The sequence below is a fragment of the Brassica napus genome, chromosome A2 (assembly GCF_020379485.1).
Source record: "Brassica napus cultivar Da-Ae chromosome A2, Da-Ae, whole genome shotgun sequence".
NCBI lineage: Eukaryota > Viridiplantae > Streptophyta > Magnoliopsida > Brassicales > Brassicaceae > Brassica > Brassica napus.
In genome coordinates, this window is record NC_063435.1 from 15,796,199 (window position 1) to 15,822,643 (window position 26,445).

The 26,445-nt window shown below is 35.4% G+C and overlaps 2 protein-coding genes across 4 annotated transcripts; both read right to left on the reverse strand.

The window, feature by feature from the left end:
• Positions 1-4,204: 4,204 nt before the first annotated feature.
• On the reverse strand, positions 4,205-11,183 carry LOC106430063 (putative cysteine-rich receptor-like protein kinase 39). Of its 2 annotated transcripts, none has more exons than XM_013870839.3 (7): positions 10,308-11,183; positions 10,110-10,232; positions 9,894-10,027; positions 9,597-9,807; positions 8,436-8,673; positions 8,217-8,355; positions 4,205-7,567 (listed from the first exon to the last, which is right to left on the reverse strand). In XM_013870839.3, the coding sequence occupies exons 1-7, from the start codon at positions 11,131-11,133 to the stop codon at positions 7,286-7,288; spliced, it is 1,953 nt and encodes a 650-aa protein (XP_013726293.2). In that variant the 5' UTR covers positions 11,134-11,183; the 3' UTR covers positions 4,205-7,285. The 2 variants fall into 2 exon arrangements, with proteins under 2 accessions (XP_013726293.2, XP_048612619.1); XM_048756662.1 differs by having other exon boundaries at positions 10,104-10,232.
• A 10,381-nt stretch (positions 11,184-21,564) lies between these two features.
• Positions 21,565-25,319, reverse strand: LOC106430076 (putative cysteine-rich receptor-like protein kinase 39). 2 transcript variants are annotated; one of them, XM_048756670.1, is made up of 8 exons: positions 24,535-25,275; positions 24,405-24,438; positions 24,200-24,322; positions 24,003-24,136; positions 23,715-23,922; positions 23,392-23,629; positions 23,175-23,313; positions 21,565-21,977 (listed from the first exon to the last, which is right to left on the reverse strand). In XM_048756670.1, exons 1-8 carry the CDS (start codon positions 25,240-25,242, stop codon positions 21,696-21,698), a joined length of 1,866 nt encoding a protein of 621 aa, XP_048612627.1. In that variant the 5' UTR covers positions 25,243-25,275; the 3' UTR covers positions 21,565-21,695. The 2 variants fall into 2 exon arrangements, with proteins under 2 accessions (XP_048612627.1, XP_013726305.2); XM_013870851.3 differs by having other exon boundaries at positions 24,405-25,319.
• Between the last annotated feature and the right edge of the window lie 1,126 nt (positions 25,320-26,445).

Sequence of the window (26,445 nt, forward strand, 5' to 3'; positions counted from 1 at the left end):
TGTTACATTTTTACTATATTTGGATGATTTCTCATTAGAAACATTTAAATTATATAAAATACTAATAAAATAAACTAATATTTTTATTAACTTGTTTAGTGTTACAGTTATAATAAATTTTATCTAAGATATAAATTATTTTGCTTACAATTTTTAATTATGGTAATTACCATATAGTTATTTTTTATATTTGAATATTTACAACTGAAATTTGTGTCATAATTTTATTAAGCCATGTTATAATTAGATAGAATATATGTCACCATTTTTAATAGGCCTTTTCACCATTTTTAATAGGTCCTGTAAATAGGTCCTGTCAGTTTTTTTAGAATGATTGTGGTAAAAATACCTAAAAAGTCAATTTTCAAATAAAATTCATGGGATTGTTTTCATTTGAAGTGCAATCAATCTAGATAAATGTTTCAAGTTAAATGTCTTAGCTAAGAAATTAGTACATGTGGTATATCGAAGCTAGTTGTTCGGATGATTTTGATAATGTAAGGTTAGTTTATTGCCAATAATGTAAACTAACTGTTGTATATTATGTATATTATTTTTTCCGTTAACAACATGTATTATAGTACGTAAAGATTTGTGTGTTTTGTCATAATGTATATGTCTAAAAACTATGGACTGTTTTTTTTTTCTTGTAAACCATGAGGTGTCTAGGCTTTCGCCCCAAATGAATTCTCCATATCCGAGATCGGCCGATGCTAATATCGATGATGTGGCGTAAACTATCCTAAGGATACAATAGAGCCTACTCCAAACATGCTTAACTGCAGAGTTCTGATGAAACTTATACTAAGCATACTTAACTGTAGAGTTTTATTAAAAAAGTGCAACACAAAGACTTTCCGAAAGATTATCTGTTATAGTACTATTCTCTCGTCCAAGCACATGTTTAACTGCAGAGTTATGATGTGATACATGCATTAGTGCTTTAGAAAAAAATGTATATTTTATGTCATAGTTGCATGCATTCTAGAGGAAGCACCATCGACTTCACCGGACAAAAAACAAAGCAATAGGAAGCATCTTGTTACTTTCATGGAATACCAAAAAAAAAGAAAGACTAAGACCTTTTCTGAGTTTATATTTCATATTTTATATATTTATATTAGTTTGTCCTTCAACACCATGCAATATAGTAATTAAATTTTTTACGTTTTGTCATAATGTATATGTCCACCACAAACAATGGGCTGTTTAGAAAAAGAATGTATATTATATGTCTAGTTGCATGCATTCTAAAGGAAGCACCATGGATTCACCAGTCCAAAACAAAGCAATAGGAAGCACCTTTTTACTTTTATGGAAAACCAAAAAAAAAAAGACTAAGACTTCTTCTGAGTTTATATTTCATATTTTATATATTTATATTAGTTTTGCGTTTTAGTTTCTACTTTTATGGATCAGAAATTGAAACTTAAGAAGAAGATACCCAATATTAATCGAAATTTCTATTGCAGCTTCGTTGACCATGTTTTCTACGACTTAAGTTGTGGTCCATTCCAACTTATCTTGAGTCATCTGGGTGGGTTTAACAAGCCATTCCTGCCAATTTTGTTGAAAAGATTTGTGGATATTTCAGTTAAGGTAGCAAGGGATCGCCCGCAGATAAAAGAAGTAAACAAAGCTTAAACCAAGCCAATACCTCACGAATCTCTATCTTTACATCTAGTCATCCTCTTCCCCAATCCTTAACTATGACTACACTGAATTTTTTTGTCTACCAATTTTCGAACATCTTTTGAATTTATTCTATGTGTATTGATGTACCTCAAATTTGTTAGTGCAAGATGACACTACAATAATACTGCTGAAACTAAACCAAAAGACAAAACAATTACAAGCAACACACTATGATTTATTAGAATTTCCTTTAAACAATATATTACAAAACCTTGTTTATTCAGCTTTACACGTCTAGTGTTAATATCCTAACACACGATACTGAAAGAATCTTAAGCTACCCGCTTATGTCTCTCTTCCATCAATTATTTCAGCCACTGCTTCAGCACGACCCAAAACACTTCCAGGAGCTTTTCTCTCTATATAATATCAGCCTCTGTGTCTCTGTCTCTCTACATACGACCCATATCTATCTTATATTATTCACCACGTTCCTGAAACCCTAGTTTCCAAGGCAACATGGATATGAACATATTCCATAACATTAAATGCAACTTTCCATTTCTTGTAATGCACTTATTCCTCTTCCTTTAAGTCCTAAACTTGCTCTTCAAGTTTATTCATCTTTCCTTATTTCCAAGATACTCTTTTGCTCTACAAATCTACACGATTTCAGCTCAGCACCCTGACTCCACATGGTCTTCACCACTCACCACGACGTCTACTTTAGCAACTACGTCAGTGAGTACTTCAGGGTAGACATCTTAAATCTTCAATCTCCCCCTTTTAGCTTTGTGTGACGATCAAGCATAACAATCTTCTGATTTATCAACCACGTTGCAACCATGTTCCTCACCTGGAAACTTCCACACCAAATGTGTTTTTCTTCCCCACGAGATGTGTACCACACCATGCTTTTCTCCCCCATGAGATATGCATACTCTGGACCAGAACATCACCATTCTCCCCCTGCTTGATTGCATACTAAGCTAAAACACAGATGCTTAGATGTCAAGTCTTACAGACCCATCCGTCCGTTTCTTCATGTATAATCATAACACAGCCCCTGCTGCAGCGGAATAACAAGTATTGCATCACGATCTAACGCACATGTCGAACTACCCTTCCACCAGCTTCTGTTGAGGACCTTGCTTCTGTCATGTGTCGTCTTCTTGACCATGAGCCCTTCCCCATCCACACCGAGTGCACTATGCACTCGTTGTTATTTTCTTGGAGTGATTTCACTATCACCCTCCTGAAGATCATCTCACATCACTTCCTGACGAACTTCGATCTCCTTCCCTTTTGTCCCACAAGCAACCTCGTTTCCTGGCTCCATGCTTGATGCTTCTTGATCAACCTCAAGATCACTTTTAACAGAGCTGCACCCTTCTTATGACGTCTCTTCCTTGACCTCATCAAGTAAGTCACTCTTGGCTAAGAGCACCTCTTCAACCTTCTTTGATTTAATGAGCGTCTTCTTCACCTTCTTGGCCATTTTTTTGCTCTTCTCACGAGCAAAAAAGTTCACCTTCTTGTGTCCAACCTTCCCACATAACCAACAACACATCTGATTTTGCTTCTTGCTTGGCCTGCATAGTTGCTGATGCACCGATCAGTCTCCTTCCTTGTACCAGCTCCACAACCATGCTTCAGAACCTCCTATCTGACCTTCATGTTGTTGCACTGATGTACTACTTTCAGCTTGTTACTCATAGCTACGCGCTGTAGAACTTCCTGTCTTACTCCTTATCGTACTTCATGACAAACTTCTTCGGCTCCACTTTTTGATGTGCTTCCCTGCACGAAGTGTGACAGCCCCTTGTGATGTACGTCAGTACTCTCAGCTCCTCGGTATCCCAGTTCCCAATTCGCCTTGGCTGGTTGTCCCATCGAGAGTATATTATCCAAGTCCGCTGTTGAGCATCCTGATCTGTTTGCGATTGTCGGCCAAATCACGTTCCAGCATCCTTGCTCTTTCTCGTTCATCAATAGCAACCTCTCTCAGTTTGCTAACCTCCTGCTCCAGAGACATTCTTCTCTTTCATAGCCGCATATTCTTCATTGGCTTCTTTTAGCATCTATATTAGCTTATGAGTCATATCCTCCCGTCTCAGTTCTGATCTTTGAGATTCAACCACTTGTTGTACATGACGTGATACTCCTCATCGTCTGACCAACATTTGAATCTGATTCCTCCTTGTGTGCACCAAATGCAACAAGATTTCTCACCACCTTTCCATTTTCTTCAGATTCTGAATCATAAGACGACTCCAATGAAACTCCTTTTCTCTTTTTTTGAGTTTGGACATTCACGCTGTGTGTCCAACACCTCTACACTCAGGGCACTTGAGTTCCCTTTGTTGTTCAACATGACAGCCAGTCCTCACATGACCAACTCCTTAACACTCGTAGCACTTGAGACCTTCTCTTCTTCTGAACTGTCGTGACCACCTCCTTGGCGACCATACTGATTCCTCCCACCAGAGGGATTCATCCTCTTACCAATATTCCTAGAAAACATACCCATTGCATCTTCAAAATGCAAAGATCTATCTCCATCTTTGTCAGCAACAAGCGATGTACTCCTTTATGCACCAGCTGACGTAGAGACTGAACTACTGTCTGTCTCCATCTCTTATGCCTTCAGCATTCCCACAAGCTTATCAAACTTGAGCTCATCCGTGTTTGTAGTCATCTGCAGAACCGCCTTGTGAGCTCCAAACTTCGTTGGAAGACAGCGTAGTAACTTCTTTAACAGCTTTTTCTCCTTGTACTTCTTCCCAAGTACACATGCTTCATGCGCCATAGCACTGAGTTTGGCACTGAAGCTTGCCATAGAATCATTGTTAGAGCACCTAAGATTCTCAAACTGCGACCGAAGATGATCGAGACGTGTCATCTTGACACTCTCATCTCCTTCAAATGAATTCAGATGTCCCACGCCTCTTTAGCTGAAGTACTCCCCTGAATCAGCTAGAACTGTTATGCTTAAACCGCTCCAAAAATCACCGACAATGCCTTTGCATTAAACTTAGGTGCATTGCGTTCTGCCTCTGACCAATCCTCTTTTGGCTTAGGCTTCTTCTCATCTCCTGTGACTATGGTAGGCTCCTCCCAACAAATTTCTACAGCTGTCCACACATATTCATTGATTCCTCGAATTATCTGCTTCATGCAAGCCTTCCAATGACCATACTGGTCTGCGTTCAACATGATTTCCTTCTGCATCAAAACAATCGTGACCATCTTCACCTTCAGGATTACACCGATAACTTAGGTGCCCCACTCTGATACCACTTGTAGGTGCAAGATGACACTACAGTATATTACTGGAGAAAGTAAACCAAGAGACAAAATAACTACAAGCAACACTTATGCTTGTATTAGAAATCTCATGAAACAATCTATTACAAGACCTTGTTTATTCAGCTTTTACACGTCTAGTGGTAATGTCCTAACACACGCTACTGAAGAATTCCTAATCTACCCAACCATGTCTCTCTTTCGTCAAGTACTTCGGCAACTGATTCAGCACGACCCAAGAACACTTCCAAGAGCTTATCTCTCTCTATAAGATCAGCCTCGGTGTCTCTGTGTCTATACAGACGACCTCATAAGTATCTTATAGTTATTCTCCACGTTCTTGAAACCCTAGTCTCCAAGGCAACATGTATGGACATCTTCCATAACAATAAGTGCAACTTTCTTTTTCTTAGAATGCACTTATTCCTCTTTCTTTAAGTCATAAACTTACTCCTCAAGTTTATTCCTCTTTCCTTATCTCCAAGATACTCTCTTGCTCTCCAAATCTATACGGCTCCAGCTCAGCACCTTGACTCGTCTGCTTCAGCAACTACGTCAGCGACTACTTTAGAGCGGACATCTTACATCTTCAATCTCGCTTTTCTCGTTGGATTTTTTCTCCAGTAGCTGGCGGCGTCTGTGGAAAAAGTTGTATTCCTTAATCACTTAAGTTGTAAGCACAACAATGTACTTTTTTGTCAGCCACAACAATGTAATTGTAACAGTTAATGTGTCAATCACACCTAAGTATTTCAAGAACAAAAGAATGCAAATTCATAATTAATCTAAGTCAAAGATGGATTTCTGAAGTAATAAAACAGAAAATAAGCAAATGAACTCAATCTCGATCAATTACTAAAAAAATAAATAAGCTTTAATTAATATTTAAAAATAGACTTATGGAGTTTCACAATTGATTAGGTGATCTAATGGTCATCTAGGATGTTAGTCAAACATTCAAATGTAAATCCTTAAGTCTAGAAACAAACAATTAGATTAACCCACTTCCTAATTTTAATCCTTATACTAATCATACAATTAACATCAATTCTCACTGGGTAAGCACATTCAAGTATGCATTAATAACTAGTCCATGCAACCACAAATCATATTAAGCATTAACTAGATCTGAATCTGCTCGGGTTACATTTTCAATTTTCTTAAAATAATTATATTAGATATAATACACCCGTAGAACATGTGTTGATTCATAAGGAAATGATAATTAATAGATAGATCCAAAAATCATGATTCATAAAGATGTATTAGATTTTGATCTAAGTTTAGAAAGCACGAGTTTATTTTTGAAATAAAATAAATTCTTTTAATATAAATTCTATATAAGATATTTTATAGGGTTGAGTACATTTACCCGAATACATTGAAACGTACCAAACTTAAAAAAAAAATCAAGTTTAAGATGAATTTCATAAATAACTGAGCATATCCTATATCTTTGGAACCAAAAAAATAGAAACCGAACTGAGAACCAAATGAATACATAAATTTTTAAAATATAAATTATATACCTATTAAACATAACTAAACCATTGTAAATTTTATACTATTAGTAGAACTATATGTGGTAATGATCACGTCATGTGTAAAAATGTTTGAATAATATGTCCTAAATTCATGGAAATTTATTGTTAGGGTAATTATATAGTAGATTATGGGAGAATAAGAAATGAGTTCATTTAAATTATGTAAAATATTTATATAGTTAGAAAAATATAAGGTAAGACCAAAAAATAGTTAAGTCTAATGAAATGGTCCAATAACCTTGTTTAAGTAGATTTTTTGAGAATCCTTCCCTTTTAATAGTTAAGTCTAATGAAATGGTCCAAAAAATATTTATTCTAAACATAGATAAGTTGTTAAGTAGTATAAAAATTTTAGTACATTTTTAGTATGTTTACTTAGTCCATGTTTAGAATAAATATTTATTCTTTGTGATTTGATTCAAAATTCGAAATGAATAAATATTAAATAACCGCTCTTGTATTTGGTAAAATACCATACTGACCCATTAGTGTGGGGTAAAGTATAATTAATTTGGTCAATTTTATTGTTAGCTTAAATGTAGTTAAATCCCAAAAACCAAAAGAATATTCTACTATTAATGAATGTTTTATTCTCTGTTAATATTATTGATATTATATAAAAGAAGACATGTAATCAACTTCGTATGCATTATAGTTATTAACATACATCCTTTGTACAGCTTTATAGAACCTACGATTGTATTTCCTCACACTTTTTACTACGCTCATTCTCAATCAATACAATTACAATACATGGTATTAACCTAAAAACACCATCGCTTGATTAATAAAATTATAACTCAACGTGAACTCAACTTTGTGAAGACACTGCTCATTGACATTGTACCATCTTCAGATTGAGATTCATTCCTTGTGAAAGCAAGATCCTTAGGTAAAGGGATGCTAATAGTCTCACGGCTGAGCCAAATTATTAAAGACCTCATGGTTGGTCTCTTTGTTGCATTCTCATGAACACACAACAAACCAATCTGGATCAACTTAATAATCTCGTTACTCGGCTTCTCTACCAAGAATGGATCAATTATAATCTCAGGCCTTCCTTCATCCCATCTCTTCCATGCCTAAACCAAAATATGTATTTATATATACAGTAGAACATCTATAAATTAATAATGTTAGAATTTTTAAATTTTATTAATTTATAAAGATTTTAATTTACAAACTTTCATTATTTAGATTTCTTATTTTAAGATATATTTATTTTATGATAAAAAAAAATTTGATTTTAGTGTATAAACATTAATTATTATTTATTGAAACTTGACATTTATATTAATTTTATTTTAGTATTTGGTGTATATAATATATATTGCATAGAACTTAAATTGGGTTTCAGATATAATATTATTAAATTTCATCAAAAATATAATAAATGTTAAAAAAATATAAAGATAATTTCATTGTGAATATATGATAAAAAAATATAATAATAGGTTCTTACTTATATGAAATATGTATACACAATTTAAAATTTTAATGGGACCATATATTTACATAGAATTTTTTGAAAAATTATTATCTTATTATATTACCGATTTGTGTTAAATTTTGAACTGTTCAAAGTTGAAACCGATGAAATTTATTAATTTATAAAGATTATTAATTTATCGAATATTAATTTATAGAGGTTCTACTGTATATTCTTACTTCGACAAGGGTTTGAAGATACGAAAGTAAAGACGAAGAAGAATGATATGTAAAGAAACTTACAAAAGCTGCAATTCCTTCTCCTTCAAAGCTATTGTTTCTTTTACCACATATCATCTCTAGAAGCATAACACCGAAGCTATATACATCAGATTTAACTGAGATTTGCCCGTAACTCAGGTATTCGGGAGCCATATATCCACTACATATATGCAAATAATAACGTTAATTGATGGTGCGCACATATTAATGTGTCTTTAAAGTTCATTAATATGTTTTTACCGAGTTCCAGCTATTCGTTTTGTTTCAGCTCGAGTCTCATTAGTGTCGAACAACCTAGCCGTCCCAAAATCTGCAACTTTAGGATTCATCTCTGCATCTAAAAGGATGTTGCTTGCCTTCAAATCTCGGTGAATAATCTTCAGCTGAGAGTCTTCATGGAGATAAACAAGACCTCGAGCAACACCTTCTATAATTTTGAATCTCACCTCCCATGTAAGAAGCGAACGCTTCTCTTCATCTGCAGATTTGAAATATAGTTTTTATTGTTAATAAGATCTTTTGTTGGAAACGGCTTCACACCTCTCTTAAAGTCCTCTTTAACTAAATATCGGCTCAGTCTCACTCATCCTGGTAAAAAAGAAAAAACTTAAAACAAAATTAAATAAAGCCAACTTAAATATCTATAAATAAATAAAAAAGGCATATCATTACAAAAAGGGCAATTATCAATAATAGCACCTTTGAAGTTTATGTCTCAAAAATATCACTAGAAGGAGAAAGTCACAAAAATGACATTCATTAAAGGGTAAAATATCCCTAATACCCTTGGTTTAAAATTAAATAAACAAACAAAAATAAATAAAAATAAATAAAATAAAAATAAAAAAATGAAAAAAATAATTTTTTTTATAGTTTCAGATTATATGTTTTCAGATTCGAAATTTTTATAATTTTTTTTTTCGAAATTTTTTTTTTATTTTTTTTTTCAAATTTTCTTTTTATAATTTAAAAATACTATTTGAAACTGTTTTTAAAATTTTTATTTTTTTTAGTATTTTTTTTTTATAAAATTTTAAACCCTAATTCCAAAACTCCACCCCTTAACTCTAAACTCTAAGGTTTGGATTAATTAACCCAAGGGGTATAAATGTATATTTACCTCTTTAATAAAACGTATTTTTGTGATTTTGAGCCTTGAGTGCTACTTTGGGAACATAAACTTGGTTTGGTGCTATCTTAGTCTTTTTCTATTACAAAAACGAATTTACAGTTTTCCAACACAGATTCCAAGAAGACCTAATTTCTACGAGCGGCTTGATACATTTTCAAAGGATATGTTGGAAGCTTTCGTATGATCCTACACCCTAGTTTCCTTAATATTGCCGAGATTCACTCATCAAATTTGAGATTCTAAAATGCAGCTGAGTTTCGATGTCTCACCGAAGATAAAGTGGTCAAGACTTGAGTTGGGGACAAACTCGTAGACAAGAATCTCTTCATCTCTTTCATGACAGAAACCAAGAAGCTTAACCAAATTCTTATGTTGGAGTCTTGTCAAGAGTGAAACCTCATTCTTAAACTCCATGCATCCTTCTTCTGAACCTCTGGTTAATCTTTTCACTGCTATCTCTCTCCCGTTTAGTAATATCCCCTGAACCCGGTTTTTAAGACTTGTTAGTCATTCAAGACAAACATCTAAATATATAATTAATTCATTAGGAAACATATTGTTACTACCTTATAGACCGTACCAAATCCACCTTGGCCTAGCTTGTTTTCAGACGAAAATTCATCGGTTGCCATTAAGATCATACCAAGATCAAACCGTAGCATATATTGACAGTCCGAATCGGAGTACTCTGCTCTACCAACTAAAAAAAGAAATAAGTCGTACCCTCTCCATGTAAGGTTGATTGATGCAAGAAACAAGGTAAACAAGGTACATACCCTTACCATATATTCCCTTGTTGAATTTTCTCCTCCGAACATAGAATTTTATGAGACCAATAAAGACCAAAAGAGTAATGAAAGCAGGCACAGTTATCGCGATAATTCCACCCAACCTAATGCCTTTTCCTGAAAATTATAACCATTCTTGTTCTTATCCCTCTTATCATTTTAAGTGACAATGCTCGAACTCATTTGTTTTACCTTTCTTGTCATTTTCAGGTGGCTGAACTCGAGGAGGTGCATGAAATATTGTTACATTATCAAAGGCACCATGGAAACGATATAGATCCCACCTGAAAAGACAGCTCGGGCGACTAACCGAGCCTCCTTGTCTTCCCCAAAACTGTGTTTTAAAATAAGCCACGCAGTTTTCCAAACATATCATGCACTCTCGAGAAGTTATGTCGGGCGTGCATTGCATCAACATGTATACATTTGGAAACTCCGTGAACTCGGCCTTTACAGCACCAATGTACTGAAGTAGCGAGGAAGTATTAGCTTCCGTGGCAACCTGGATAGTCCGATTGACCGTTGCTTCCCACTGCTTACTGAAAAGGGTCGTGTTCTTGGATGGTTCGATACTATCTGGACTTGGGTGAATGACGGCAGGTCGAAGCTCGAGGTTCTGGAAAGTTGTGTGGTTTGAGGAACGTACAAGACAAGAAACTTGGTCATCTACATCGTCATTGTTCCACTGGAACGAATCCATGCGATTTGGACAGCTCGTTTGTATATTCTGTGTTACTTTTTGGACACAACTAATACAAGCTTGCTCGTCGCCTCTTGTGCAGAATACAAGAGCGTGAACTCTATTGGGATTTTGGCCGAGTGAATCGTTGTATAATCTACCGTTGGCAACGACTTTTGAAGCAAGAGTAGAGAAGAGATTGTGACGATTCTGAGCGTAAGTGCTGTTAACGTTGAATAAGCTTCCGGCACACCCGACGGCATGAACAAGTTCGAGGTTTTGAAGGACACGAAGAAGAAAAGAAGCGAGGAAGATCATCAAAGCAAAGCATTTCCTCATTTTTAGAAATGATTAAACAAAAATTTTTTTCCCTTAATAACTTTGTACTACTTCGTTATGTTATATTATTTATATATGTGAGCAAAACCAATGACTAAGAAAATGTGTATTAGTTAAATAACTAGGTCTTGACCAATCTTTTTGTGTATTGACTGACCGTAAATAAAACGTTCATGTTTGACGGGATTTGAATGTATACAATAATTAGGAGGGATTACTAATAGGTTCAATTAGGCGTCTTACTTTGATGTGAGGCATAATTTTGAAAAACTACTCAATTTGCAGAGATTATTAATAGGTTTATGAACTGACTAATTCTGATTACGTTTTGATTATTGAAAAATCTTCGGCTGACTCACATATGTCCTAAACCCTAAATCCGAACTCTAAACCAATTATTCCCGTTTACTCATATTGATAGGGTTGCAAAATATCCCCTCCGTTTCAAATTACTTGTTGTTGTAGGGTAAAATTTGTGTTTTAAAATAATTGTCGTTTTATAATTTCAATGTAAAATTTATTTATTTTATATTTTAATATATTTTTTAATTGGTTGAAATGTGGTTAGAATGTATTGGTAATGATGTTTCTATCTAGTAAATATACAAAATTAAATGTTTTCTTAATCTGTGCGTCGAATCTGTGCGTCGAAGTCCAAACGGATAATTCGAAACGGAGGAATATGAATTTATTCATCAAATTTCATTGTAGGAGACATTATCTCTATCAATTTAGAGCATTCCGATAGGAAGGTCGTTATTGTCTAAGTAAATGTTTTTAAATCTAAATGTAGAAGATAGCGTTTGAACTTTTCATTTCATTCATACCTTTCAAGTGACGTGAGAAACGAGAAAAAGTTGGCTAAAAAGGCTGGAATTTCATTATTGTTTCTAAGCTAATGTAAGCCGTTGTTGACCAAAACATAGTACAACAAGTTTTTCATACTTGGCAAAATATATCAAAACCGAAATTTGGATTTTTTTTGCTATCAATAATTTATAGATTATATATTGTTAAATACTCCGTTCTTACAAAAAGATAGAAATTTTTAAGAATATATAAATCATAAAAGTCTATATTTATATATTCTTTAATCACAAAATTACAAAATTTAACTTTTAATCAAATTTATAAAATTACTATTGGTTTAACTAAAAATGATAATCACATAAAATAATATAATTATAATAAAACGTAATGTACATAAAAACATAAAAGTATATTATCATAAAATCGACAGAGTAAAATTTAACGTTCAGAGAGAGAGAAACTGAAAGAGGATTCCCGGCCGACGGCGAGGCTCCTTTAGCCACCGTCGGTCCGGTCTTTGTGTTTTAAGGTTTTCTCAAGCATGGGATTCAGTTTTTAGGGTTATAGATAGTATGGGTTTAGTTTCGGCGGCGCACCTCTCTACAGTGGCCGTCCGCTTTTGTTCCGGGAGGTGATGGCTTTCTCAGCATCTTCTTCGCCGGTCTCTGTCTCCGGGAAGCGGTGGCTTCTCCAGCACCGAGATCGCCGGTCTTGTTTCCGGGAGGCGGTGGCTCCCTTAGCACCGCTAGCGCCGGCTGGTTCTCTCGAGTCACCTCGATCTACAAATCCGAGCTTCTCTTGTTACTCTGCCTCTCGTTCTGAATCTGGTTCCGCATGCATGAATGTCGGAGATGATGAATCGATTGTAGGCGGCGTTTACTCTTCGAGAAATTCGTAGATCTGTCTACTGATGAGTCTCGGTAAGCTTTGGTTGGTTACGAGCTGCCTTGAAAAGTTGGTTTTGAATGGTTTCGTCCCAGATCCGATGACGACGTCGCGGTTAGCCGTCGTATCGTGGATTCCGGTGCCGAAGAAAGACGGTTGTGAGGCTCGCGCTCCGTGCGGTTTGAGCGGCGCCTATCTTTTTTTTAGGGTTTTCGGATGTTGGGCTGTTGGGCCCATAATTTTGATTTTGTCTTGTGCTGTTTGTAATTGGGTTTCTGGAATTATTTTGTAATGCTTGGGCTATGCCCTTTTGGATTTAATCCCTTAATGAAATTCAGAGGAAAAAAAAAAAAAATTAACGTTCACTTTTTTATTGGTTTTAGGAAACGCACATGTCTGTACTTTTCTTTGCTAGAAAAAATAATCATATGTATAGATGAGGGGTAGAGCCTTTTCTTTTACAATGAACATCTATAGGTGTTATTAAGTACTTGTACAATAGTTGACAAAAAAAAGTACTTGTACAATAATGATAATAGTATAATATATATTATGTTCAACGGAAAAGAATAATAGTATATTATATATTTTATTCAACAAAATATGATATATTACACATTATAAAAAGTAAGGATAATACATCAGAGCTAGTTGAGTACAATACGGACGTTTTTGATAATGTAGCAGACAAGTCTATTGCCAATAATGTAAGCTGGTAGTTGCATATAATCTATTTTATCTCTCAAAAACATGCAATAGAAGACTCAGACCTTTTCACTAATACCAGAGAAAAGAAAAAAGAAAAGAAAAAGGAAGCATCTTGACACTTTCATGGAAACCCAAAAAAAAGGAAGACCAAGACCTTTTTCACTAATTTACAGCAAATGGACTGATTCATTTTTTGGTCAATTTTCTTTGATTCACCTTATTTTCTTTCTTACTATCATGGTGTATGGTATACTTACCGATTTCGACTAAAAATCACCAGAATATACATGTTTTTTTAGTTTCAGCCGTTTTTTACTGATTATGGTATAATCGTGGCGGTGGAGCTCCGCCGAACGTAGAACCGGCGTGTAATCAGCCGCTCTGATAGCGTTTTTGAACACCGGTTTGAACTATTGAAGAGTTTCCCACGTTGCAAAAATACAAAATTTGCCTTAGGCCTTTTATCAATAATAAAGTGTATTTTATATGACACATCCTCGTTTCGCCATAGTTCCTCTTCTTTCTAACGCTATTCCCGAGGTGTCGCAACCTCAACAGTTCTCTAACGCCTGTTGATATACCATTGATTTTACGATATTTTTACCATAGTATATGTATTTTATTGAGTCTATTATATTTATTTGGAGTCTATTTTTGTGTATTTTCAGGTTCATATACGTTTTGGGGAACTTTGGTGATTTTTGAGCTATTTGAGTGTAGAATTGCACAGTCACGTCAGACGTTTATCTATGGATGGAGAACCTCCAACAGTGCGATTGAGCTCATCTTCTAACACACGATATAGATTTTAGTTAGCTTTCCAGTGCCACCAATATGAGGTCCATCTGACGGTTAGAACAAAAGTTATGCATGTTTTACTGAAGAGTGGTATGTGAGTACTCGCAAGAAGAAACTGTCGAAGATTAGAAAGAGAGTTGATCGACACTATACCCTTAGTGTCGCACGACATTGATACCAGAAAATGGGCCAAGTCTATTTTAAAACAGACTTAGGCCAATACTGCTCTTGGCCGACTTTAAACCCTACATATGTGTTTCTAAACAATTGTTTAGGCTAAGTTTTTTTTATTAAGGAGGGGTTATTGGTAAATGAATTCTTATGAAGTTTGAAAATTTTAAGAATCCATTGTTATTGGTTTTTATGTTTCAAAAATCTTAGTAGAATCTATTGTTATTGGTTTAAGAATTTTCAAAATCCATTCAAATCTCTTGTTATTCAAAAAGTTTAGTTATTATTGATTCCCTAATTCTAACTAAATCTAATGTTATTGGGAAACAAATTTTATTCATTTTTACTCATAAGACTCAACTTTCAAAATATCATATGTATCCATGTGATTTTCAAAATCCTTGTGATAAAAAAACTAGAAAACAAAATAATTATTCTTACCAAATATCTGCTACACCTTAAATCCAATTATATGTTCAAAACTATAATTCAGTGAAAAACATATTTTTAAGAAAAAATAGAATAATTATAAAAATTATAAAAATGCTCAAATTTGATAACATATAATTTAAAATTATATAATTTTTTTTAGTTTTGTTACTTATACATCTATACAGCAAGGGGAAACTCTCCAGAAATCGTAAGTGGGCTTCGAGCTGCATTTTAGGTATCTTTGGGCCGTCTTTGACTCGAAAACTTTATTACGGTTTCTTCGATAAAAACAAACTTTCCGCAGTTTTTCTCATAAAGTTTGACTGATGACTTCCAGTGATGAGAAACAAAGAACGGTTTAGCCATGGCCTACGGGAGATAGCATTAAAGAGTATACGAGAATGCATGGATTCGTGTCGTATCGACATTTTGGGAGAGTTAGCGACCGAGCTTGCCCGAAGCTCGGTCGCTACGTAGCGACCGAGTTTGGCTTGAGCTTCGGGCAAGCTCGGTCGCTTACTCTCCCAAAACGTTGATACGACACGAATCCATACATTCTCGTATACTCTTTAATGCAATCTCCCGTAGGCCATGGCTAAACCGTTCTTTGTTTCTCATCACTGGAAGTCATCAGTCAAACTTTATGATAAAAACCGCGGAAAGTTTGTTTTTATCGAAGAAACCGTAATAAAGGTTTCGAGTCAAAGACGGCCCAAAGATACCTAAAATGCAGTTGGTGATCTGGAAGCTATATTTGGTGTCTAGGAGTTGTGTGGCGACTAAGAGCTGTGTTGCTTGTTTTCTTTCTAAAATCTCATCAGAAATTCAGATTGAGACGAAAGGAAAGACAGTTCAGTCGAGGCCTAAAAAAGGAGGGCCGGGAAGGGATCGTGCTGGTCGCGATATGGCGAGCAGGGCTTGCATCAGACCGGTCACCATATGGCGACCCGAGCTTGCATGGAGCCGGTAGCCTTATGGCGACCCAGGCTTGTATCAGGCCGGTCGTCATATGGTGAGCCGAGCATGCATCAGGCCGGTCCCCATATGGCGACCAAGTTCAGTAGTCTCAGTCGCCATATGGCGACCTAGGCTTGTATTAAGCCGGTCGTCATATGGAAACCCGAGCTTGCATTAGGCCGATCGCCATATGGCAACCTCGGCTGACATCATCTTGGTCGCCATATGGCGACCTGGTTTGGTAATATCCCGGTCGCCATATGGCAACTTGGGCTGATGTCATCTCGGTCTCCATATGGCAACGTGGGCTGATGTCATCTCGGTCTCCATATGGCGACCTGGTTTGGTAGTGTCCTGGTCGCCATATGGCGACCTGGGTTGGTGAAGTTCAGGTCACCATATACTGACCCAATCCTGGGGTGCCTCAATCGAGTTTGTTGGGAATTTCTAATTCGGTTCGCTTCTGAAAGGTTTTTCGAGAAGATTTTTCCAGAGTCGTGATCTTAGACGTTGATTTCGAGATTGCCAAAAAAAATAATTCCAGAACTTGTGGTACAATCTGTTCATTAAAATTGATACGTAAGTTATGTTTCGAGAATCATTTTTCGGGTACTTTCAAGCACTGGTTCCGTCGTGACCGATTTTGACCTCAACATTGATTTAAATTGATTAAATCAAAATCAGTAAATAAAAAAGTTCATATCGGATCAATTAAAGTACGAACCCATGACCTGGATTTTAAAATAGTGCTTGGCGCTCAATGGTGAAGAGCTTTGTGCCTTGCACCATGCAGACGTCTTAAAAAAGACGTTAGATTTGTATACAACACGGAAAAGTGATTAACATAATAAACATGAAAACAGCAAGAAGCTTTAGAGAGAGATTAAAATAATAAACATGCACACAACATAGAACTTTAGAGAGAGTTTACTTTATTAAGAAACGACCAATATCTTTTTGGTACAAGACCAAAGTTTTTTTTTTTTTTGACGTCAACGGCCATTCTATTAATCAAGCTTGAGGTTGTCTGGGTAACCAGACCGGAATATAACAACCAATGAAAAGTAACTCCCTACGAAAGCTCCTAGCAGTCTTAGCTAAAAAATCAGGAAGCTGATTGCGCACTCGTGGTACATGGGTGATTTTGAAATCCGGAAAGCAAATCTGCAGCGTCTCTATCTTCTCCAGCTCTGTCGCAAATCTTGGCCACTCCTGGGGTTTATTTATCATTGCAATCAGCTCCTTGCAGTCAGTTCCAAAGCTCTGGCACGGTGAGTGTTGAAGCATGTTCTCCATCGCCCATCGCAGCACTTCTACCTCCGAATGCAACGCTGATTCACATCGAGTGAAGTTTTGTGTTCCCATAAGTTGTATGTCCTCCCTACTATCCATCCAGACCCATCCACATCCACTAAAGCGATCATAAGCTGTCCAAGATCCATCTAGTAGGCAGATATTACCCAAGCTTAAGACTTGGTTTACCTCATTTTTGCTGGCCTAGACTTGTGGCGGTATCATCTCATTAGCGTTAAACCAGGCTTGACATTCACTCTCTGCGTATCGAACGAGTTCCAAAGGGTCTCTGTTTATACCCCTGAAAAGCTTATCATTGCGAGCCTTCCAAATATACCATATTATCTAGGGATAAGGATCCATGTCTTGGTCTGGTGCAATGATATTATTTTTCCTCCAGAAAAGATAGTCCATGTTTGTGTAGACGCTTGCAACTAGGAATATACCTGGACTTGTAGGAGTTGCCGATAAAGACCATACTTGCAAGGCTGGAGGGCATTCAAATATTGCATGAGTTACAAATTCCTCTATTTCCCCACACCTTGGGCAATAATTATCGCACCTCATATTACGCCTTACTAGATTCCTCGTTACTGCTACCTGACCCGTTATCAATTGCCATATAAGATGGCACATCTTCCTTGGCGCTTGCAACTTCCAAGCAAAGGCTTGAAATTTAGTGATACTTGGCTCTAATATTTCCTTTTCCTCTTCTTGCTTCAATAGGTTCTGAGCAACCCAATATCCAGATTTGACTGTGTATTGGCCATTCCTCGTGTAGTTCCAGCAGAAAGTATCTCGACGATGAGTAGAGCTTATGGCAATACTGCGAATGAGTTGCGAATGAGTGGTATATCATCAGGATGGACATAATCATCTAGTAGTCTGATATACCTTTGATTTGACCCATTTTCATCCATTTTCATCCATGGCATATATGTGTTTTACTATATATATATATATCTATGTTTTCTACTCTTCTAGGTATGTTTACAGGTTCAGGTGCATTTCGGAGTAAAGCTATGACTTTGGAGCATTTTGGAGCTTAAAGGACAGTTCACCCGAGCTGACCACGTAGAGGTCGACGAGAAGAAGATTAATCGATCGATGCGCATCAGTGCTATCGATCGATACCAGGAGATGCCTCGACAGATGAAGATTAATATCGATCAATGTACACAAGTACCATCGATCGATGTCGAGACACCAGACACACGACATTTGGACTCTGCAGACTTAAAACCCAAGGCCACGCCAAATTACCAAAATGCCCTGACGATTTTGTAACCTAGTAGATTATATACTGCCTAAGTGTTTTGACGGCATAAGAGCTTTTTTAGACCTAGTTTTGTTACAAGTTTCATTTGGGAGAGAAGATCACTTGTGATTGGAACTCCTTGTTTTCATTTCTTTTCATCTATACTATGAGTTTCTATTCCTTTATTGTTATGAATTGCTTTGCTATGTCTGAGTAGTTCAATTATTAGATCCAGGGTCCAGATAGGTTTATGGGATTATCCCCAAACTATAGATCTGCCTTGTTGTGATATTCATGATAGATTTGTATTCATTGCTTGTTTTAGCCTTGCTAACTAGAACTTGATCATAGGATTGCATACTCAAGCACCCTTGTTATCCCATCCTGACATCTATCTATCATATTAGGACTGCTAGAGAGGGCTAACCGCCAATTTAGTATCTTAGTAGGGCATATCATACTCGCGCATAGGCCTGGCTAGAACCCGTCGATCGATGTCCTCAACTGACTATCGATCGACGTTGGCAAAGGTGTATCGGTCGACGTCTTAATAGACCATCGATCAACACTCTCTCGTCGTCGACATACTAACCGTTGAGACACGATATCTAGTCTGTTAACCAGTGAAACATGCGACAGCTGATCACTGAGTTAAGCGATTGAGCTCTAATATATCATGCATGCAACAGTTAGGCATCTATAGGTATTATAATCTCCAACACCTGAATAGTGGCACTGCATCTAATATCATTTCCAACCAAGTTACATTGTTACTATTGCTATTTCATTTAAACATTTACAACCTTTAGAATTAATAAACACTAGATTTAATTGTTCCCTAGCTCCTTGTGGATTTGATCCCTAAGTACTACATCTGAACCTCTTTTGATGAGAGTAACACTCCTTAGGGTAATTTGAGTGGTATCATAGTCCTGCATCCCACTCCTTTGATTCCTGATTAATGATGTCACTGACTCTCATGTTTAGGTGCATCACAGGCGCTATAGGTCTAGCTGGTCTAGCAGGTGTCGTTGGAATCCACGGATCCTCCCACACCCTGACGTCATAACCAGAGTGAATCTTCTGTCTGATCCCTAGCAGTAAAAGCTTCCTTGCTGCGGAGATGCTTGTCCACACATATGATGGGCTGCTAGTAGAGATCGCTCTCAATGGCGAGGTCATCCTATAATATCTCCCTCTTAAAACTCGGGCAACCAGTGAATCAGGGTATTGGACCAGTCTCCATAATTGCTTTGCCAGTAGTGCTAGATTGAACTCATGAATTAAACAGAAACCAATACCGCCCTCTTCTTTTGGTAAACAAACCTTTTCCCATTTCGCCCAGTGTATTCCTCTTTTTGGTGGATTCGAGCTCCACCAAAATTGTGCAATGGCACTAGCGAGGTTTTCACAGATCTCCTATGGGAGCAGAAACGTCGACATAATGTATATCGGAAGAGCGAGTAAAATGGATTTGATCATTATTTCCTTTCCCTCTTTTGAGAGCCATCTACCAGTCCATCCATTGACTCTATGCATAAGATTATCCTTTAGAAATGCAAAAAGTTTACATTTAGAGCCACTAATATCCTCTGGGATCCCCAAATACTTTCCCATCCCTCCATCATTGTGTATTCCAAGTGTATCTTTAACCTCTTGCCAGGTGGCTGCGTTAATCCTCTTACCAAAGAGTAAGGAAGACTTGTCAAAGTTTATACATTGGCCAAATGCTTTACCATATTTCCTGACTACTTTCATTACTTCTTCACATTCACGGAGCTCCGCCTTACAGAAGAAAAGGCTATCATCAGCAAAGAGAAGGTGGGATACCGAAGGACATGCGCGTGTAATACGCATCCCCGTTATCTTCCCTTGGTTCTCTGCATGATTGAGAAGGCTAACGAGCGCTTCCATGCACAGACTAAAAATGAAAGGAGACAAAGGATCTCCTTGACGCAGGCTTCTACCTGGAACAATATTCCCTCTTGGCTGCCCACTCATAAGACCTTTGCATTTGACCGACGTAATGCACCTCATAATCCAGGTGATCCATGTTTCAGAGAATCCCATCTTACGCATCACAGCTTCGATAAACTTCCATTTCATCCTATCATATGCCTTACTCATATCTGTCTTGATGGCCATCCTCTTATTACTTCCACTCGGTTTGGTTCGTAGGACATGAAACTTTTCTTGAGCAATCATGATATTATCTGAAATCTGTCTTCCAGCAACAAAGGCTGACTGGGTTTCTGATATCAATCCTGGCAAGACTTTCTTAAGTCTCTGGCATAAGACCTTCGAGACGATCTTGTGGCTAACATTACACAAGCTTATGGGTCTGAACTGAGCCATATCATTAGGCTTAGTTGTTTTCGGGATGAGGCATATGTTTGTATCATTCACACCATTGGCTATATGTCCTTCAAAAATAAATTTATTCACCATAAGAGTTAAATCCTGCTTGACTATATCCCAAAACTGTTGGTAAAAAAATACAGTCATCCCATCTGTTTCCGGCGCCTTATATGGATGCATAACAAAGAGAGCTAATTTAACCTCTCATTCAGAAACATGAACTGAGAGACTGTCATTCATTGATCATGTAATCGTCATAGAAACTTCAAATAGCGCCTCTTCAATGTCTTCTGGTGTATTCCTTTGTTGAAAGTTAAAACATAGAACAAAAAATAAAAATACAAACAATTTGAATCATCTTTAGTTAAACTAAAACTATAGTTAAAAGAAAGCAAAATAATAATCTTCTATTAAAATTTTAATAATTAAATAAATTATATTATTTGTTTTTTATTTACCCGCCCAACCGTTGGGCGGGCCTATCATAGTTTTAATATAAATATTTGTTGTTAAAAAAGAAGAAGTATATTTTATATATTTATTTAAGTTTTTTCCATTTAGTTTCTAAATCACATATATGAACCGATCGAATTAATTTGATCCAAATTTGGCGCAACAACATATTGATTGCAAACAAATTTATAACTCAGAAAAGTTATAACTCAACGATCCTCTTTATTCGGTCAGATGGACTTCCGTAGTAATTCTAAAGCTTCCCTTTCTAGGGAAAAAGAGTTGTATGAAATGTTGAATATTTGTGGTTCAGTCAGAACATCTCGTAAATACAATATACAAAAGCAGGGAGTAAACACAAAAGCAGGGAGTATCCGTTTTAGATGACACATACAATATATCAATCTGAAAACAACATTTTTGATTAACTATTTATAACTCAACGAGAACTCAACTCCGTGAAGACATTGCTCATTGACATGGTACAATCTTCAGATGGTGACTTAATCATTGTGAAAGCAGGAGCCCTAGGTAAAGCAATGGTGATATTCTCACTGCCAAGCCAAACAATTACAGAGCTCATGGTTGGTCTCTTTGTTGCATTCTCTTGAACACACAACAAACCAATTTGGATCAACTTAACGATCTCATTACTCGAATTCTCAACCAAGAAAGGATCAATTATAATCTCTGGCCTTCCTTCAGCCCATCTCTTCCATGTCTGAAAACAAATAAGTAAATAAATATATGTATCTAATAAATATATATAGTAAAACTATAAATTAATAATATTGAAAGAGTAAAATTTTATTTGTTTATAGAGTAATTAGTTTAAGAGAAAAGTTATTATATATAAAATATTTTTTATTAAAAAAAAAATATATATGTTTTCAAAATATTATACTCATTGATCAAACTTTATAAACTTGGCTTTTGTCTCTTTGTTCTTAAACTATTTAATTTTTTAGGATACTAGAGATATGTATCTTAGAAAATGTATGAATTTTTAATTCAACTCTAAAAATAACACTAACATGTTTTGTAATAACTAGATGATTCTCTTGTGATGATGCACATGATTAAATATTTACAAAATAATTAAATCATAATAATTGGTAAATGTTTGATTTCGTTGCTTATAATTTTTAAGTAGTTTTATACTTTATTTCAATGATAAATAAGATCATATTAGTCATCATTATGTTTCATTTAGGATATGAATTTCTATGTTTATTTATAAGTTTCAAGTCACTATAATTTATATTATCAAAAAATAAATTTGTAATAAATATAATTATTCTCCCATCTTAATTAGAAAAATATAAAGTAAGAAAAAAAAAATTCGTTTGTATTTATAAAATATACATATATATATTAAAATATTTGCTTTTATTTTTTATATTGTATTCTAAAAATTAATTTAAAATTTAAATGATAGAAATCCATTTTTAGTAATGACCATTGGGTATAATCTTTAATTCATCAAAGGTATTCTTGTAATTGAATTTTGTGAAAATTAACATGACTGTGAAAAGTAGGAAACTAGATTCTAAAATAATATTATAGAGATAACAAAAATAGAGATAAATTTCTTTTTATAGAAAAAATAACAATATAACTTCTTACTTATGTTTATACAAATTTATATAGTTTTATATGAAAATTTATATAAAATTCATATGAAAAATTATAATTTCTGATAATGGGATTATTTATTTATGTATAATCGTTTAATATTTATTATCTTATAATCTTATCAATTGGTGTTATCATCACCAAATAAATTTATTAATTTACTGTATTTATTACTTTGTTGAATATTAATTTATAAAGTTTCTAATTACATTCTTACTCTCCACATAAGTTTGAAGATAAGAAAAAGGAATAACCAAGAAGACTGATTTGTAAAGAAACTTACAAAAGATGCAATTCCTTCACCTTCAAAGCTATTGTTTCTTTTACCACTTATTATCTCTAGAAGCACAACACCGAAGCTATATACATCAGATTTAGCTGAGATTTCCCCGCAATTTATGTATTCGGGAGCCATATATCCACTGCATATATACAAATAATATCGTAAATTGATGGTGATCATATTTATGTGTCTTCAAAGTTGATTGATATGTTCTTACCGGGTTCCAGCTATTCGCTTTGTTTCAGCTCTTGTCTCATCAGTGTCGAACAGCCTTGCTGTCCCAAAGTCTGCAACCTTAGGGTTCATCTCTGCGTCTAAAAGGATGTTGCTAGCCTTCAAATCTCGGTGAATAATCTTTAGCTGAGAGTCTTCATGGAGATAAACAAGACCTCGAGCAACACCTTCTATAATTTTGAATCTCACCTCCCATGTAAGAAGCTTACGCTTCTCTTCATCTGCAGAATTTCAGTGAAGGATATATATGGGTAACTTTAGAGTTTATAAAAACTATAAAAATGTAGCTGCGTTTCGAAGTCCCACCGAAGATGAAGTGGTCAAGACTTGAGTTGGGGACAAATTCATAGACAAGAATCTCTTCATCTCTTTCATTACAGAAACCAAGAAGCTTAACCAGATTCTTATGTTGGAGTCTTGTCAAGAGTGAAACCTCATTCTTAAACTCCATACCTCCTTCTAAACCTCTTATTAATCGTTTCACCGCTATCTCTCTCCCGTTTAGTAATATCCCCTGAAACCGGTTTTGAAGATTTGTTACTCATCCAAGACCAAGATCTAAATAATTAATTATTTTGAAAATGTTATAAATACCTTATGGACGGTACCAAATCCACCTTGGCCAAGTTTATTTTCAGAAGAAAAATCACTGGTTGCCGTTATGATAATACCAAGATCAAACCGTAACATAAATTGACCATCCGCATCAGAGTACTCTGCACTACCAACTAAAAAACGAAAGAGGTCTTACAATCAACATTTGATGCAAGAAACATGGTACACACACTTACCATTGATTCCGTTCTTGGATTTTCTCCTCGGACCATAAACTTTGATAAGACCAATAAACACCAAAAGATTAATGAAACAAGGCACAACTATCGTGATAATTCCACCATACCTAATGCTTCTTCCTGAAAATTGTTAACAATTTTTTTTTAATCCCTCTTATCATTTTTCATATTGAAACAATACTCTTAACTCATCTGTTTTTACCTTTCTTGTCATTTGTAGGTGGCTGAGCCTGCGACTTAACTCGAGGAGGTGCATGAAATATTGTTAGATTATCAAAAGCACTACGGAAAGAATATAGATCCCACCTGAAAACACAACTCGGACGACTAACCTCGCCTCCTCGGCTTCCCCAATACATTACTTTAAAATATGCCACGCATTTTTCCAAACATGTCATGCACTCTCGAGAAGTTATGTCGGGCATGCATTGCATCAACATGTATACATTTGGAAATTCCGTGAACTCGGCTTTTACAGCACCAAAGTACTGAAGTAGCGAGGAAGTATTAGATTCCGTGGCAACCTTGATAGTCCGATTAACTGTTGCTTCCCACTGTTTAGTGAAAAGGGTCATGTTCTTGGATGGTTCGATACTGTTTGGATTTGGGTGAATGTCAGCAGGTCGAAGCTCGAGTTTCTTGAAAGCTGCTTGGTTTGAGGAACGTACAAGACAAGAAACACGGTCGTCTACATCGTCTTTGTCCCACTGGAACGAATCCATGTGATATGGACACTCTTTCTGTATATCCTGAATCACTTTTTGGACACAACTAATACAAGCTTTCTCAACGCCTCTTGCACAGAAGACAAGAGCTTGAACTCTGTTGGGATTTTGGCCGAGTGAATCGTTGTAGAGTCCACCGTTGGCAACGACTTTTGAAGCAAGAGTAGAGAAGAGATTGTTACGGTTCTCAGCGTAGGTGCTGTTACTGTTGAATAAGCTTCCGGCACACCCGACGGCATGAACGAGTTCAAGGTTTAAAAGGACAAGAAGAAGAAAAGAAGCCAGGAAAATCATCGAAGCAAAGCATTTCTCCATTTTTAGATAGATATTTTTCTTTTATTTGTACCGCTTAGTTATGTACACTATTTATAGGACAATTCTCTCAGATAATTTTTTTTTTTTTTTTTTGTTACAAATATAGTATTCAAAAACGAAAATGACTAAAATAATCTTTTTTATTTTGAAAATTTTAATATTTATTTTATTTTTTAAAATTTGAAACTCTATCTCCAAAAGTCTACCCCTTAACTTTAAAGCCTAAGTCTATATTAGTTAATCCTATGGTAAAAATGTACTTTTACCTTTTAATAAAACTTTTTAGTCATTTTTTTCATTGAAAATTATTTTTGTAACAAAAACTTAAAAAGTATATCCTAAAAAATTTCTCATATTTATATACGTGAGATAAGAAAAGTATTGGGTTACTTCCAAATACTGAGCAATTACGTATTGGTTAATTTCCGAATAAATGCCCACCCAAATTTTGAAGAATTTACAAATCAATTAAAACAGACAATCAGTAAATTAAGTTAGTTATATAAAAATGTTTTCTATTTTGAGTTCACCGATATTAGAAGGGATTCTTAATAGGTTCAGTTAGGTGTATAATGTTGAACTGACTAATTCTGATGACTTGGTTGTAACAATTGAAGAATCTTCGACTGACTCACATATGTCGCATGTTTAATTAGGACTGATTATTAATAGGTTCACTTAGGTAGCTCTAACGTTTATGTGAGGCATAATTTTGAAAAGACCGCGATGCATTAACTAATTCTGATTATGTTGTAATAAGTTAAGATTTAACGTCTTGGGTCTGATATATGATGGTGTATATGAAAAAGTTTAAAATTTATTTGACTATTTATATCATTAAATTCCATATATTTTTTCAATTATTTGTTTAGAGAGAAGTGAATAGATTGTTGCGGAGCTGAAGATTTTAAGAATGTATGAATAAGAATGATACCGTATAAATGAGGGCAAAACAATAAGAATAACACATCCAGGTCGCAAATAAAAGGACAATAAGCCCAAATAAGCGTTACACATTCATTGAAACGGTGATTGATTGAAACGTTACCGAAGAATCTTCGACTGGCTCACACAAGTCTAATTTTAGTAAATGAGGTTTTGGATTTTTCTTTCGTCTCAACCTTTCAGATGACGTGAGAAATGGGTACATATTTCGCATATACAAGTTTGCTAGGAATACTGGATTTTCATTTTATTTTTAGT